The sequence below is a fragment of the Muntiacus reevesi genome, chromosome 15 (assembly GCF_963930625.1).
Source record: "Muntiacus reevesi chromosome 15, mMunRee1.1, whole genome shotgun sequence".
NCBI lineage: Eukaryota > Metazoa > Chordata > Mammalia > Artiodactyla > Cervidae > Muntiacus > Muntiacus reevesi.
Genome location: NC_089263.1, coordinates 64,213,264 through 64,229,948, shown reverse-complemented (window position 1 = coordinate 64,229,948; position 16,685 = coordinate 64,213,264). Strand labels below are relative to the sequence as shown.

At 47.3% G+C, this 16,685-nt stretch overlaps 1 protein-coding gene across 1 annotated transcript in view; it reads right to left on the bottom strand.

Moving 5' to 3' along the window:
* COA8 (cytochrome c oxidase assembly factor 8) overlaps positions 1-16,685 on the bottom strand; it is a 36,673-nt gene that overhangs the window by 3,684 nt on the left and 16,304 nt on the right. The window contains exons 2-4 of the mRNA XM_065905971.1: positions 9,419-9,616; positions 8,633-8,696; positions 1,895-1,985 (exon numbers count right to left, since the gene is read on the bottom strand). Of these exons, the coding sequence (XP_065762043.1) occupies positions 1,895-1,985; positions 8,633-8,696; positions 9,419-9,616 (353 nt within the window). The remainder of the gene's footprint in view (positions 1-1,894; positions 1,986-8,632; positions 8,697-9,418; positions 9,617-16,685) is intronic.

Genomic DNA, 16,685 nt, shown 5'->3' with positions numbered 1-16,685 from the left:
CTGTGAGTTAATCTACAGAACATGTCGGAACTTGCAAATTCACCACGTTGTCAGCAGCTGAATGGCAGCACTTGGCAGGTTTCCCAACGGAACACGCACATTCCAGACTCCCAGTGCAGCGCCCTTGGAAGCAGAAGGCAACAAGTGCCAACGCTTTTCGTCCAAATGAGCCAGTGCAGGGACATGGAACTGCTGGTCCAGATGGGACTCGAAGGACTGACTGGATCTCAGCATGGAAGACACAGAATACCAAGGGCTTAAAGGCAAGAGGAGCCTTCACGGGACCAGACTGATATCCCTCTCCACAAGCGACGTGATAAACGGGAAGCAACGCCCGAAATAAATAACAAAGGCTTCTAGGAAAAAGAAAACTGGTATCCCATGGAGACGAAAGTTCCCATGTTGTTAAGGCAAAGCCAGATTCCACTGCAGCATGCAGACAACCCCACTGATAAAGCGCAGTGGAGAAGACAGACTAAGCCTGCCTGTTTCCTAAAGAAAGCAGGGACGGGGGAGGTGAGGCCACGGCGAGGGGGCGCTCAGGCTCCACTACCGCCGGCCCGCTCTCTACACGCCTCTCTACTCGCGGTGCCGCAGGGGACACATCGAGCTGGCCAGAGAGGAAGCAAGATGTCAACCTACTATGTTCACGCCAGAAATCAAAGGTCCAGGGAAACCTGGCTTGACTGAATTATTCATCTAGTTCAGAGCGACACACACAGCGTCTGCAACAGACTCCGGACGCTGCAGGACTGGGCTTCACGTTCGCGCGTCACTCGAGAGCTCCTCGACCGTCAGCCCAAGCTCCGGACCCTGCCCCACCTGCCCATCCGGCATGGTCACTGCTCCAGGAATGTCAGAGCAAGCCTCAGACCACATCCCGTCACTCTACCTGGGAAACATGTGTTACTGTGCATCGTCAGAGCACTTCTTAAACGCTTTTTAAACACACAGAACCGCAATACCATCGAGCATCTGATACAGTGAACGATCGCTTACCACTCACAGTCCCTGAGCATTAATACAGCCTAATACACAGTGACTGCCTGGTCTCCCCTGTCAAAAATAACAGGTGGTCTGTCAGAATGAAGGCTCTCTTACTAATAGTCCCCGCTCTTCCTTCACTTTTCTCCACCCTCGTTACTTGCTGAAACCGGAACATCTGTCTCGCAGCACCTCCAGCCTCTGGGGGCTAGGTCCTCAAGCCCTCACTGAGGCACGGCCTGTGAGCGCCCTCTCATCTCCTTCCCGTAACCTGGCGTCAGACCCGGGGGCTGGGCAGACGGCAGCCCCCGCGCAGGTGAGGGCCTCCCTGCGTCTCACCGCCTGGCGCACAGGCCACGGCCTCGCCCCGCCCGGCGTGAAGAGGCCCCGGAGCCCGGGCGCCGTGAGCCAGGCCCAGCCACGGCGGCGTCCCCGTGGGCCTTGCCGCCCAGTGCCTCCGGTAGCTGTGGGCGACTGCGCCCAGACCTGCCACTGCGTCAGGAAAGCGCTCCCTTTGACTCCACCGCTCCTTCTCGGCTGAAACGGCTCGCCTCTGGCCTACAGGAGCCTCTGCTGCTGCCTGCTGGGCCACTCCCCCCGACCCTGCTGGGCTCCCCGCTTTCAAACACGAGATGCCTGACCCCTCCGGCTGCCCCCGCCCCGGGCTGTGCTCCCCTTACCGGCAGAGAGCGTGCGGGCAGAACCCACTCTCTACGCCCAAGCGGTGCGCACTGCCCGGGGGCGGCCACGCAGTAACTGTGAGCCATCCACTTGATTTAAAAGGACAAAAGCTAAGTTGATGGCAATGCCTACTTTAAACATAGACAAAAATGTTAAATTCAGGGAGCAGAACGATCCTGGCCAACATGCATGTGATTTTCAGGTTTTCAGGAAAAAAGCAGACACCCACCTGTTATAAAACATGTGCTTCTGGAAATTTTTACTTAAAAATTCCTTGTAAAAGTCAGCCATTTCTTCTGCATTCAACGTTGCTTTCTGACCTGAAAATTAAATACAACTTAAACAAGACTTAGGAGAAGGTTCGACAAACGATCACTAGAGATGATGGATGAGTTCAGCAGGGCTGCGGGATGGACCATCAATACACGGACATCAACTGTATTCTGATACACACGCAACATACAATTTGAAAATAAAATTAAAGCAATTCTAGGGACTTCCCCTAGTCCAGGGGTTAGGAATGCGACTTGCGATGCAGGGGACAAGGGTTCAGTCCTCAGTCGGGGAGCTGAGACCCCACATGCCCAGGGGCCGAGGGTCCAGCCCCGGTCAGGGAGCTGAGACCCCACACGCCCAGGAGCAGCTAAGCTCATGAGCCACAGCTAGGTCTGCAGCCACAACGAAGGCCCTGGGCGCTGCAGCTGAGACCCAGTGCGGCCAAATCAACGTTCTTTTAAAGGTATGTTTACATCATACTGTGGTCTATTACGTTTGCAATAGCATTATCTCCTAAAAAACATACATAACTTAATTACACAATAATGCTGTTAGAAAAATTGTGCCAATAGACCTGCTCTATAAAACATCTAATCTGTAAAAAAACCACAGCATCTTCAGAGTACAAATAAGGGGTGCCTGTATAGGATGCCGTTTATCTGGGAATGTCCAGAAGAGATAAATCCATGGAGACAGGAGTGGTAGCTGCCGGGGGCTGGTGGGAGGAGGCAGTTGGGAACGACTGCCAGTGGGTACAGACTTTCTTCTTGGGGATCAGACAGTGTTGATGGGTGTACAATCTAGTCAGCACTAAAACTGCTGAGCGGGACACTTTTAAAGTGTGCGTTTTGTGGTAAGCGGATTATGTCTCAGTTTTTCCTCCTTCCTTAGGGAGGAGAAACCATCTTCCTCTATCGTTAGACCCTGGCCACCTCAGGGGAGGAGACGCCCAGCGCGGCGCCCTCTCTCAGCGCTCCCTTGCACCCCCACATGCCCACCAGACCTGCCAGGCCACACAGAACAGCGCCCACAGCTGCGCAGTAGGGCTCCTGTGACGCAGGGCGGCCCAGCAGACAGGGGCTCCGGGTGAAGAAAGGAGACCACGTGGGGGGGCACTCTGGCTCAGAAGGCCCAAGCTCCTGCGCGTCCACCCGCCCCTGACGGATACCGTCTCCAGGTGGAGGCCGAGTCTCCCTAATGCAGAGCGACGCTGATGCTTCCAGCCCGCCAGCATTTGGGGGAGACAGAGGCAGAGCCGGGAAGGCAACCCCCGGGACAGCTTTAGAGAAACAGGAGGGCCGTGGCCAGCGCTGCGCCGCACAGCACGATCGTGGCCATCCCCAGGCAGGAGACAAGGGCCACGACCCTGCCAGCCTAACGAGGGGCCCGCATGCCACCTGGACACCCTGCCTGTGTGAAGTCCTCGCTCCTCTGACTCAGGCCCCTGCTGCTCCTCAAAACCTCCATCTAGAAGATCCTCTGCCAACCTCCCCCGCTGCCTCCCCCGCGAGAGGCTTCCTGGAGGCCCCTGTGGAAACACCCACTCCGTCTGCCCTCCCAGCTTCTTCCTCCTCCAGGGGTCAACGACCAGGGTGTGCAGAGCACTGCCTGAGCGGGGCACCCTCCCACCCTACCCGAGGAAACCAGCCCACAAAGGCGGGGCCACGGCTCTCTTGTCCCCACTAGCCCCCAGACTAGCCTGGGATGTGGCAGGCGTTGGAAAAACACTGGAAATCAACCAATGCATGGATGCTAACCAGGGAAAGAGGCGGAACAGCCGCCGCCCAAGGAGGAGAGGGACGCTGAAGGCTCCAGGGAAGGTGACCGTCTGGCTGGGTCTTGAAGGATGAATAGGATCCCGCAGGGCAGAGAAAGGGGGGCAGCCCAGGCAGAGCCAATGAGGGTCTGCAGACACAAGCGGGGAGCCCGGCATGAGCACGAGGGGCAGAAAGGGCGGGGGCACGGGGCTGGCAGCCTCAGGGGGTGGGCCCCGGCGGTCCTCCAGGGAGAGGCGAGGGGGCGCCCTCCTCCAGCGCCCCCAGCCGCTCCCAGGACGGGAGGGGTGGAGGAGAAGGGCAGTGCCATTTGGGCACAGCAGGTGGCGGCTCCCTGGACAGGGTTCTGACCCTCACTGGCCCGCAGCCAGCCTGTGGCGTCTCCCGTCTCCAGGACGCAGATCACCACAGCACACCTCACAAGGCTGCTTTGAGACAAACTGAGTCACAGCCGCGTGGCAGGCGGGCCGGGCTGGAAACAGAGGGGCGCGCCCATCACCACTGCGGGCAGAGGGGCAGGGGCCCCGGGGTGCTAAGGACAGGCAGGCTGCCACCTTCAGCTACTGGTCGAGTTTGGGGTCCTGCCCAAACGTTCCCGGGTGACGCTCAGCATAAAGCAGATGCACCACAACTGCTGAGTAATTCGGATTCCACACCTGTCAACACTGCCATGTGACACTGAACTGGTAAAATGAAAAAGATGGTGGAACAACCTAATTGATTACACGTTCCCTGAGAACCTGGAGGGTGTTCCATAAACACCAGCTGACTAAGTAAACCCATCTTGACGGCACCCCCCACACCTGCACAAACACTCCAGCAGTGAAAGGAATGAGGGGCGAGAGGCCCCCCACACCTGCCCTGCAAGCGAGGTTCAATCTGGGGACAGGCAGAGATGAAGCCGTGGTATTCTGCTTTTTGAACTTGAAATTAAGTCAACAATTTTTCTCTACTGCTGCAGAACATTCCAGCGAACGTCTAGAGCCAGTGGGCCCCCATGGCCTTATCTAATCTAAAATTATTAGATGCTTCCCTGCTGGCTCAGATGGTAAACAATCCACCTACAATGCGGGAGCTGCAGGAAACGCAGATTGGATCCCCATGTCGGGAAGATCCCTTGGAGGAGGGCGCAGCAACCCACTCTCGTGGACTCTTGCCTGCACAGTCCCATGGACAGAAGAACCTGGTGGGCTATAGTCGCAAAAGACTCGGACATGACCAAAGCCAGCTTAGCTTGGCGCGGCACAGATGCTCCCACCGCTGGTTGTGAGGGACGCCGCCGCATGGAACACGGAGAGCCCTTGCTCCAAGATAAATTCTTAAGATATTCTGTGGCCAGAATTTCCCTGCCTCCTGGCACATGCATACTTCATGCAGCTGAATCCTTCTGGAAGGGAGCTGGGAAAGCGTCTCCACCTTGAGTTCAGTAAGTGTCAAACGAGGCCTGGCTGCTGGTTTAACACGCACTGCAAAATATGGAGTTTGAGCAAATTTTTTTCTTGGAGTCACACTATTCATCTGTAGGTGTCCAGTTACTTCTGCGAATTTGTTAAGGCCTTTCACAGAGTCCAGACTGCCTCTCCATCTCTGCCACAAACCCCCCACCCTGCGGTCCACTGCTGAAGTGTCTCGGGACGCGGGCCTCTGTCTGCCCATCCCTCAGGCCTGCTGCGCACCGTGTGTGGAGCTGCCCCGCTCCCTGGACAGAGCCCGGCCAGGGAGGAGGCTCGGGCTGCTGACCTCCTCGGACTCGGGAGGGAAAGCCCACTCACAGCAAGAGAAGGCCGAAGCAGGGGGCAGAGCGGAGTGCACACGGCAGGGGGAGGCGTGCGGGGCTCTCGGGCACGGCAGTCAGCGCGGCCCGCGCCCAGGCCTGGGCACTTCCTGTCTCCTCAGCAAACTCTCCTTTCCAGGAGAGACCACGGCGAAGGCTACCCAAGCCAGACAGCGTCGGCTCTGACGTCCCTGGATCCTCTGCCCTTACTGGCAAGCGCAGGGACTCGCCACTACTCCGATAACGGAGGCTCCCTTTTATCCTGTTAGACTTTCTACAGTTGGGAGTGATGTACTTAACTTTTTACTTCAGGAACAACTGTTTCTTAATAATTAACCTGATCCATTTGGAATATATTCAAATTAAAAGGAGCAAGAATCTAAATTGACCTGTTTGGGCTAAAAGTACTTACTTTCTCCAACACCATTCATTACACAAACCTCCGCTTCCCTGGGTTCTGTGGGACCCCTGCACTCACGTGTCACACATGCGGGTTCTGGCCCGAGGGGCAGATGCACCCGTTACCCCCCCGCCCCGCCACACACACAGCATTTCCATCACTGCAAGCTGGTAACCATTCAAACAGCTGACACAGCGGGCAGATCCCTCCATGAGTCCTTCCTTCAACACATTCCTTCCTGTTTTCTTACCAAACTAATCTGATATTTAATTAAGGCCCGTCTTTCAATACTCAGTCACGCCATCAGTAGGAATCCACAATATTAACAAAAGACCCAGAACAACTTCCCCATCTGTTAGAAGAGGGCTCGTGGCTGTGGCCTGGGACCCATTCTCCAGGACGGGACCTGGGCCCCCACCCCCACTTACTCACTGTGTGATTTTGGTCAAACAGCTTGCCCTCAGTCATCTCCTCCACAAAACGGTAAAAGTAACAGTTGTTGTTCGGTCGGTCAGTCATGTCCGACTTTTTGCAACCCTTGGACTATAGCACACCAGGCTTCTTTGCCCTTCACCCTCTCCAAGAGTTTGCCCAAACTCATGTCCATTGAGTCGGTGATGCCATCCAACCGTCTTGTTCTCTGCCACCCCCTTCTCCTCCTGCCCTCAGTCTTTCCCAGCATCACGGTCTTTCCCAATGAGTTGGCTCTTTGCATCTTGGTAGCCAAAGCACTGGAGCTTCAGCTTTAGCATCAGTCCTTCCAGAGAACAACATTAACTAACAGTATCCACTTCAAGGAGTCACTGCGGGAAATAGCAGAAAATATGTGCAAATGGCAGCATAGTCCTAGAATCAGGGTCATCATTCCAGGCTTTGGGAAGACAGCCCATCCTCACTTCAATGCCCCCGCCCTGGCCTCACACTTGGAGGCTTCAAAGGGAGTGTGCAAATGTGAGATAAAATGTCTCAGTTGCACCTGCTTGTGGTTTAGCTTAGTATTTGAAAAAAAAAAACACAAAACTTGAAGATTGTCATCATAAAAAATAAAACAGAAATTAAAATATTTATTGCTGGGGACTTCCCTGGTCGTCCAGTGGTTAAGAATCCACTTGCCAACGCAGGGTATGCAGGTCTGATCCCTGGTCAGGGAACTAAAACCCCACACGCCAAGGAGCAGCTAAGGTCACACACCACAGCTAGAGAGAAGCCCGTGCACAGAACAGAAGATCCCTCATGCCACAGTGATGATCCTGATGCAACCAAATAAATTAATTAAAAATGTATTTATTGCTCAGTAAAACAAACAAACCAACCCTGCTGGGACATCGCACCTTTGCTGGCTCCTGCGCTCGCAGACCCTGGATGGGGCCGTGCAGCAGACCGCACACGGCCGAGCCCCGCCCCAGCCCCGAATTCTAACTCACACCGGCAAGGCTGCAGTGAGCAGATAGAGTGACGGTGCTCTGGCCCAACACGGACCTGGCTTTTGGGGTCAGTGGTTTCAGGTTTTCCATCAGAATGTTTTCACGTCTGCTTAACCACCAGTATAAAACGCTCAGGTCTAACATCAACAGCCGGAGGAGAAAATGATGAAAGGCTACTTTGAGCACTAGAATCTCCACCCACAAAGAAAGGACTGCACGGCAGGCAGGGGGAACATAGTGCAGCCTGCCCAGGCACACCAGGGGCGCGGCCCGGGGAAGGAGCCGGGGCGGGACAGGGCAGGGGCCCGGCTGGCCTCCAATCCACACATGCGGAGGAGCATGTCCTTCTGCCACCACAGGAAATCTAAACGCCTAAACAAGCTGAGTGCAATGTCAAAGCTGCATTTTGTAGAAGAGTCTGGCTACACTGCAAAGAATGGGTTTCAGACATGAGTGGCTAAAGTACAGCCTGTAGGCCAAACCTAGCCTACCACCTGGTTTTGTAAATAAAGTATTATTGGGGCAAGTTCGCACTCATTAATTTATGTATTTTCTACAGCTGCTTTCACAGAACAGCAGAATTGAATAGTTGAAGGAGAGACCCTCATGGCCAAGAAAGACTCCACTGTTTACTATCCGGCTCTTTACAGAAAGCTTGAAGAGCCCTGATTCCAAGACTGGGGGCCAGGGAGCCGGTCAGGAAGATATCGCGCTAGGCGGAGTTAACGAGGGCCTGAATTAAAGCTGTGTTTCCAGGACAGGGAGAGCGAAGGTGCTGAGCACGGCTAAGAGGTAAACCCGGGGGAGAGACCACGGGGGCGGGGGGGGGCGGTGTCGAGGCTTCCAGGATGACCCTGTAGCCTCCAGCTCACGGCCGGTGGGACCAGGAACTGCCGCCAGGGATCCGGGGGAGAGGCCAGCGCAGGACAGAGAGGCTGCTGAAGCCACGGGACCTCGGATGGAAGTCCAAAGGTCAGCAAGAGGTCATCAATTGGAACGACCCAGAATGGTAAGTGGGCTGACCTCGTCCAGAGGGAGAAGAGGGAACGTGGGGAGGACGGAAACACGTGCTGCCGAGAACGTGCCTGCCCCACGGAGCCAGACCTGCCCCCCGAGCTTCCGCTGCTTCACTCAGCAACCCCCAGGCCCTGCTTCTTTTCTTGACTGTGCAGAGACAAGCGGGATCTTGGTTCCTTGGCCAGGGATCCGACCAGTGCCCCTTGCAGTCTGCCACGGAAGCCCCCAGCATCCTCGCTTCTTCATCTCCCCATACAGTTACTCCAAGAAAACAGGGAGAACAGAGAAAGAACAAACTAACCTGATTCGGTTCTCAGATCCAGGCCTTTGGCTTTGAGTCTTGAGCGAACAAATTCTTCTTTTTCCTAAAAGAAGACAGCTATCAGAACTCCCTTTCTTCATCTCTCTGTTTTCCTCGGCTAGGACAAGCTCTCAGTGCTCTGGAGAAGTCTGGATGTGGGTTTCCTGAGAAGCGGCCCATCTCAAAGCCCGTTTTAAACCATCTCGACTTAGTTAAAAGTTCCCTGCTTGAGAGAGGATTTGAAACTGAGAGCTTTAGTAAACTTAGGGAGACACTGTTTGTTTGTAAATCCACAGAAGATAAATACACTCCATTTGACTTAGCCTGCCCAAATGGATAAACACACACCGCCTAAGTCGTCCTTCTGGATTAGAACAGTTATACTTCTTTCTGGTGTAGTTTACTGATTAGCATGCTGTTAAGAATTCTGGATTCTCAGGAAGAATGACAACACATCCTAGACCCCCTTGTTGTCATAAACACACACACACGGGTGTGTATACACGGGAGTCCGCAGTTCTAGTTCTGGCCCTGCTACTCACTCCCTTTAGTTCTTGGAGAGTCTCAAGACCTGTGAGTCTATGGAGGACCAATGTTCCTTCTCTACAGTTACATGTTGATTTTAAACTTCTGTGTATATACACACACATGTACATGTATGGAGGGGAGGGACTGGGGGACTGAGAAGCTACCAAGTAACTGAAAGGCAGGGCAGATACTAAAGCTTCAGCGCCCCCAAGTGGCCAACTGTATTATTTCTCATTCTGACCTGAAACCTAAACATACCTTATGAAAAGTCAAATTCTGGTCTGCCCAGAACTGTTGGTTCCACTCTTGTGTTTCTTGTCTCAATTCTCTTAACTTTTGTTCCAGTGGTGACTCATTTTCAGGGATGTAAAAGTGAATAGGTCGAAGGTTTGAATATTTATCTGGAGGTCCTATCCAATCATGGCGAGATTTTCTTGGAGGGCAGAATCTTGAGACCTTCAACAAAAAGCGTGGAGTTAATATACAACTAAACGAATCTCTAGTATTATAAAATGAACAGTCCGGATTTATTAAAGACCCTTGTTAACGTCCTCTTTTTAAGACTATGTGCCAGAGAATATCCAAATTTAACTGTAATAAACAGCATTAACACAAACAGTTCAGTTCAGTTCAGTGGCTCAGTTGCGTCTGACTCTTTGTGACCCCATGGAATAAAGCACGCCAGGCTTCGATGTCTGTCCATTACCAACTCCTGGAGCTTACTCAAACTCATGTCCATCAAGTCGGTGATGCCATCCAACCATCTCATCCTCTGCCATCCCCTTCTCCTGTCTTCAGTCTTTCGTAGCATCAGGGTCTTGGATTTCCAATGAGTCAATTCTTTGCATCAGGTGGCCAAAGTATTGGAGTTTCAGCTTCAGCATCAGTCCTTCCAATGAATATTCAGGACTGATTTCCTTTAGGATTGACTGGTTGGATCTTCTTACAGTCCAAGGGACTCTCAAGAGTCTTCTCCAACATCACAGTACAAAAGCATCAATTCTTTGGCATTCAGCTTTCTTTACAGTCCAACTCTCACATCCATACATGACCACTGGAAAAACCATAGCTTTGACTAGACAGATCTTTGTTGGCAAAGTAATATGCTTTTTTTTTTTTTTTAAATTTTATTTTATTAGTTGGAGGCCAATTGCTTCACAACATTTCAGTGGGTTTTGTCATACATTGACACGAATCAGCCATTGAGTTACACGTATTCCCCATCCCGATCCCCCCTCCCACCTCCCTCTCCACCCGACTCCTCTGGGTCCTCCCAGTGCACCAGGCCCGAGCACTCGTCTCATGCATCCCACCTGGGCTAGTGATCTGATTCACCATAGATAATATACATGCTGTTCTTTTGAAACATCCCACCCTCCCCTTCTCCCACAGAGTTCAAAAGTCTGTTCTGTACTTCTGCGTCTCTTCTTCTGCCCTGCATATAGGGCCATTGTTACCATCTTTCTAAATTCCGTATATATGTGTTAGTATGCTGTAATGTTCTTTATCTTTCTGGCTTACTTCACTCTGTATAATGGGCTCCAGTTTCATCCATCTCATTAGAACTGATTCAAATGAATTCTTTTTAACGGCTGAGTAATATTCCATGGTGTATATGTACCACAGCTTCCTTATCCATCCGTCTGCTGATGGGCATCTAGGTTGCTTCCATGTCCTGGCTATTATAAACAGTGCTGCGATGAACATTGGGGTGCACGTGTCTCTTTCAGATCTGGATTCCTCAGTGTGTATGCCCAGAAGTGGTATTGCTGGATCATATGGCAGTTCTATTTCCAGTTTTTTAAGAAATCTCCACACTGTTTTCCATAGTGGCTGTACTAGTTTGCATTCCCACCAACAGTGTAAGAGGGTTCCCTTTTCTCCACACCCTCTCCAGCATTTATTGCTTGTAGACTTTTGGATAGCAGCCATCCTGACTGGTGTGTAATGGTATCTCATTGTGGTTTTGATTTGCATTTCTCTAATAATGAGTGATGTTGAGCATTTTTTCATGTGTTTGTTAGCCATCTGTATGTCTTCTTTGGAGAAATGTCTGTTTAGTTCTTTGGCCCATTTTTTGATTGGGTCATTTATTTTTCTGGAATTGAGCTTCAGGAGTTGCTTGTATATTTTTGAGATTAATCCTTTGTCTGTTTCTTCATTTGCTATTATTTTCTCCCAATCTGAGGGCTGTCTTTTCACCTTACTTATAGTTTCCTTTGTAGTGCAAAAGCTTTTAAGTTTCATTAGGTCCCATTTGTTTAGTTTTGCTTTTATTTCCAATATTCTGGGAGGTGGGTCATAGAGGATCCTGCTGAGATTTATGTCAGAGAGTGTTTTGCCTATGTTCTCCTCTAGGAGTTTTATAGTTTCTGGTCTTACATTTAGATCTTTAATCCATTTTGAGTTTATTTTTGTGTATGATGTTAGAAAGTGTTCTAGTTTCATTCTTTTACAAGTGGTTGACCAGTTTTCCCAGCACCACTTGTTAAAGAGGTTGTCTTTTTTCCATTGTATATCCTTGCCTCCTTTGTCAAAGATAAGGTGTCCATAGATTCGTGGATTTATCTCTGGGCTTTCTATTCTGTTCCATTGATCTATATTTCTGTCTTTGTGCCAGTACCATACTGTCTTGATGACTGTGGCTTTGTAGTAGAGTCTGAAGTCAGGGAGGGTGATTCCTCCAGTTCCATTCTTCTTTCTCAAGATTACTTTGGCTATTCGTGGTTTTCTGTATTTCCATACAAATTGTGAAATTATTTTTTCTAGTTCTGTGAAAAATACCGTTGGTAGCTTGATAGGGATTGCATTGAATCTATAGATTGCTTTGGGTAGAATAGCCATTTTGACAATATTGATTCTTCCAATCCATGAACACGGTATGTTTCTCCATCTGTTTGTGTCCTCTTTGATTTCTTTCATCAGTGTTTTATAGTTTTCTATGTACAGGTCTTTTGTTTCTTTAGGTAGATATACTCCTAAGTATTTTATTCTTTTTGTTGCAATGGTGAATGGTATTGTTTCCTTAATTTCTCTTTCTGTTTTCTCATTGTTAGTGTATAGAAATGCAAGGGATTTCTGTGTGTTAATTTTATATCCTGCAACTTTACTATATTCGTTGATTAGCTCTAGTAATTTTCTGGTAGAGTCTTTAGGGTTTGCTATGTAGAGGATCATGTCATCTGCAAACAGCGAGAATTTCACTTCTTCTTTTCCTATCTGGATTCCTTTTACTTCTTTTTCTGCTCTGATTGCTGTGGCCAAAACTTTCAAGACTATGTTGAATAGTAGTGGTGAGAGTGGGCACCCTTGTCTTGTTCCTGATTTCAGGGGAAATGCTTTCAATTTTTCACCATTGAGGGTGATGCTTGCTGTGGGTTTGTCATATATAGCTTTTATTATGTTGAGGTATGTTCCCTCTATTCCTGCTTTCTGGAGAGTTTTAATCATAAATGGGTGTTGAATTTTGTCAAAGGCTTTCTCTGCATCTATTGAGATAATCATATGGTTTTTATCTTTCAATTTGTTAATGTGGTGTATTACATTGATTGACTTGCAGATATTAAAGAATCCTTGCATTCCTGGGATAAAGCCCACTTGGTCATGGTGTATGATTTTTTTAATATGTTGTTGGATTCTGTTTGCTAGAATTTTGTTAAGGATTTTTGCATCTATGTTCATCAGTGATATTGGCCTGTAGTTTTCTTTTTTTGTGGCATCTTTGTCTGGTTTTGGAATTAGGGTGATGGTGGCCTCATAGAATGAGTTTGGAAGCTTACCTTCTTCTGCAATTTTCTGGAAGAGTTTGAGTAAGATAGGTGTTAGCTCTTCTCTAAATTTTTGGTAGAATTCAGCTGTGAAGCCGTCTGGTCCTGGGCTTTTGTTTCCTGGAAGATTTTTGATTACAGTTTCGATTTCCTTGCTTGTGATGGTTCTGTTAAGATCTTCTATTTCTTCCTGGTTCAGTTTTGGAAAGTTATACTTTTCTAAGAATTTGTCCATTTCATCCAAGTTGTCCATTTTAGTGGCATAGAGCTGCTGGTAGTAGTCTCTTATGATCCTTTGTATTTCAGTGTTGTCTGTTGTGATCTCACCCTTTTCATTTCTTATTTTGTTAATTTGGTTCTTCTCTGTTTCTTAATGAGTCTTGCTAATGGTTTGTCAATTTTGTTTATTTTTTCAAAAAACCAGCTTTTAGCTTTGTTGATTTTTGCTATTGTCTCTTTAGTTTCTTTTGCATTTATTTCTGCCCTAATTTTTAAGATTTCTTTCCTTCTGCTGACCCTGGGGTTCTTCATTTCTTCCTTCTCTAACTGCTTTAGGTGTAGAGTTAGGTTATTTATTTGGCTTTTTTCTTGTTTCTTGATGTAAGCCTGTAATGCTATGAACCTTCCCCTTAGCACTGCTTTTACAGTGTCCCATAGGTTTTGGGTTGTTGTGTTTTCATTTTCATTCATTTCTATACATATTTTGATTTCTTTTTTGATTTCTTCTATGATTTGTTGGTTATTCAGAAGCGTGTTATTTAGCCTCCATATGTTTGAATTTTTTACAATTTTTTTCCTGGAATTGAGATCTAGTCTTACTGCACTGTGATCAGAAAAGATGACTGGAATGATTTCAATTTTTCTGAATTTTCCAAGACCAGATTTATGGCCCAGGATGTGATCTATTCTGGAGAAGGTTTCGTGTGCACTTGAGAAAAAGGTGAAATTGATTGTTTTGGGGTGAAATGTCCTATAGATATCAATTAGGTCTAGCTGGTCCATTGTATCATTTAAGGTTTGTGTTTCCTTGTTGATTTTCTGTTTAGTTGATCTATCCATAGTTGTGAGTGGGGTGTTAAAGTCTCCCACTATTATTGTGTTGCTATTAATTTCCTCTTTCATACTCATTAGCGTTTGCTGTACATATTGCGGTGCTCCTATGTTGGGTGCATATATGTTTATAATTGTTATATCTTCTTCTTGGATTGATCCTTTGATCATTATGTAGTGTCCTTCTTTGTCTCTCTTCACATCCTTTATTTGAAAGTCTATTTTATCTGATATGAGTATTGCGACTCCTGCTTTCTTTTGGTCTCCATTTGCGTGAAATATTTTTTTCCAGCCCTTCACTTTTAGTCTGTATGTGTCTCTGGTTTTGAGGTGGGTCTCTTGTAGGCAGCATATATAGGGGTCTTGTTTTTGTATCCATTCAGCCAATCTTTGTCTTTTGGTTGGGGCATTCAACCCATTTACATTTAAGGTAATTATTGATAGGTGTGGTCCCGTTGCCATTTACTTTGTTGTTTTGGGTTCACGTTTATACAACCTTTCTGCATTTCCTGTCTAGAGAAGATCTTTTAGCATTTGTTGAAGAGCTGGTTTGGTGGTGCTGAATTCTCTCAGCTTTTGCTTGTCTGTAAAGCTTTTGAATTCTCCTTCATATCTGAATGAGATCCTTGCTGGGTACAGTAATCTAGGTTGTAGATTATTCTCTTTCATTACTTTCATTAAGTCCTGCCATTCCCTTCTGGCCTGGAGGGTTTCTATTGATAGATCGGCTGTTATCCTTATGGGAATCCCTTTGTGTGTTATTTGTTGTTTCTCCCTTGCTGCTTTTAGTATTTGTTCTTTGTGTTTGATCTTTGTTAATTTGATTAATATGTGTCTTGGAGTGTTTTGCCTTGGGTTTATCCTGTTTGGGACTCTCTGGGTTTCTTGGACTTGGGTGGCTATTTCCTTCCCCATTTTAGGGAAGTTTTCAGCTATTATCTCCTCGAGTATTTTCTCGTGGCCTTTCTTTTTGTCTTCTTCTTCTGGGACTCCTATGATTCGAATGTTGGGGCGTTTCACATTGTCCCAGAGGTCCCTGAGGTTGTCCTCATTTCTTTTGATCCTTTTTTCTTTTTTCCTCTCTGCTTCATTTATTTCCACCATTCTATCTTCTACCTCACTTATCCTATCTTCTGTCTCCGTTATTCTACTCTTGGTTCCCTCCAAAGTGTTTTTGATCTCATTCATTGCATTATTCATTTTTAATTGACTCTCTTTTATTTCTTCTAGGTCTTTATTAAACATTTCTTGCATCTTTTCAATCTTTGTCTCCAGGCTATTTATCTGTAACTCCATTTTGTTTTCAAGATTTTGGATCATTTTTATTATCATTATTCTAAATTCTTTTTCAGATAGATTCCCTATCTCCTCCTCTTTTGTTTGACTTGGTGGGCACTTGTCATGTTCCTTTACCTGTTGGGTATTTCTCTGCCTTTTCATCTTGTTTAGATTGCTGTGTCTGGAGTGGGTTTTCTGTATTCTGGAGGTCTGTGATTTCTTTTTATTGTGGAGTTTTTACCCAGTGGGTGGGGTTGGACGGTTGACTTGTCAAGGTTTCCTGGTTAGGGAAGCTTGTTTCAGTGATCTGGAGCGTGGAACTTGATTTCTTCTCTTTGAAGAGCAATGGTGTGCCCAGCAATGAGTTTTGAGATGGGTCTATGTGTTAGGTGTGACTTTGGGCAGTCTGTATGTTGACTTTCAGGGCTATGTTCCTGTGTTGCTGGGGAATTTGTGTGATATGTCTTGCTCTAAAACTTGTTGGCTCCTGGGTGGTGGTTGGTTTCAGTGTAGGTATGAAGGCTTTTGGACGGTCTCTTATTACTTAAAGTTCCATGTAGTCAGGAGTTTTCTGGTGTTCTCAGGTTTTGGGCTTAAATCTCCTGCCTCTGGATTTCAGTTTTATTCTTCCTGTAGTCTCAGGACTTCTCCAACTATACAGCACTGATAATAAAACTTCTAGGTTAATGGCGAAAAGATTCTCCCCTGTTAGGGGCTCCCAGAGAGGTTCACAGAGTTACATGAAGAAGAGGACAGGGAAGAGGGAAATAGAGATGAGCAGGAGGAGAAAAAGGGGGACTCAAGAGGAGAGAGACAGATCTATGCAGTCGTCTGTTCCTAGAGTGTTCTCCGTAGCCCAGACACCAGCAAAGATTCACAGAACTGAATTGGGAAGAGAAGGGGAAAGGAGGAAATAGAGGTGTTCTGAGGTAGAAAACAGAGAGTCAAGATTGGGAGAGAATAATCACCACACTCCTGAATAAAAATGGAAACTGAATATTGGATTCTTAAATGTTTACAGTTTATATCACATACTGAAGAACAAAAATTAAAAATCTAGAGTATAGATTAGACTCATAAAAATACTATATTAAAAACAAAAACACCCCCCCCAAAAATTTTAGAAATATATATGAGGTTCGGTTTAAAAATAAGGCTCCTCTTCTTTTTTTTTCCTTTTTTCCTCTCCTCTTTGTAAGGTTATAGTGTATTGAAAATGAATAATTAAGGAGTAGTAGAGGAGTACTAGAGGACTTTAAAAGAAATAAGAGAAGAAGAAAAATAAAAAATAGAGGAGGAGAAGGGAAAAAAAAAAAAAGAAGAAGAGAAAAAAAAGAGGAAAAAAAAAATTTTCCCTAACTACAAAACTCGTAAGAATTTATGAAAATGAATGTTAAGGAGTAATGGGGGAGTAATAGGGAATTTTAAAG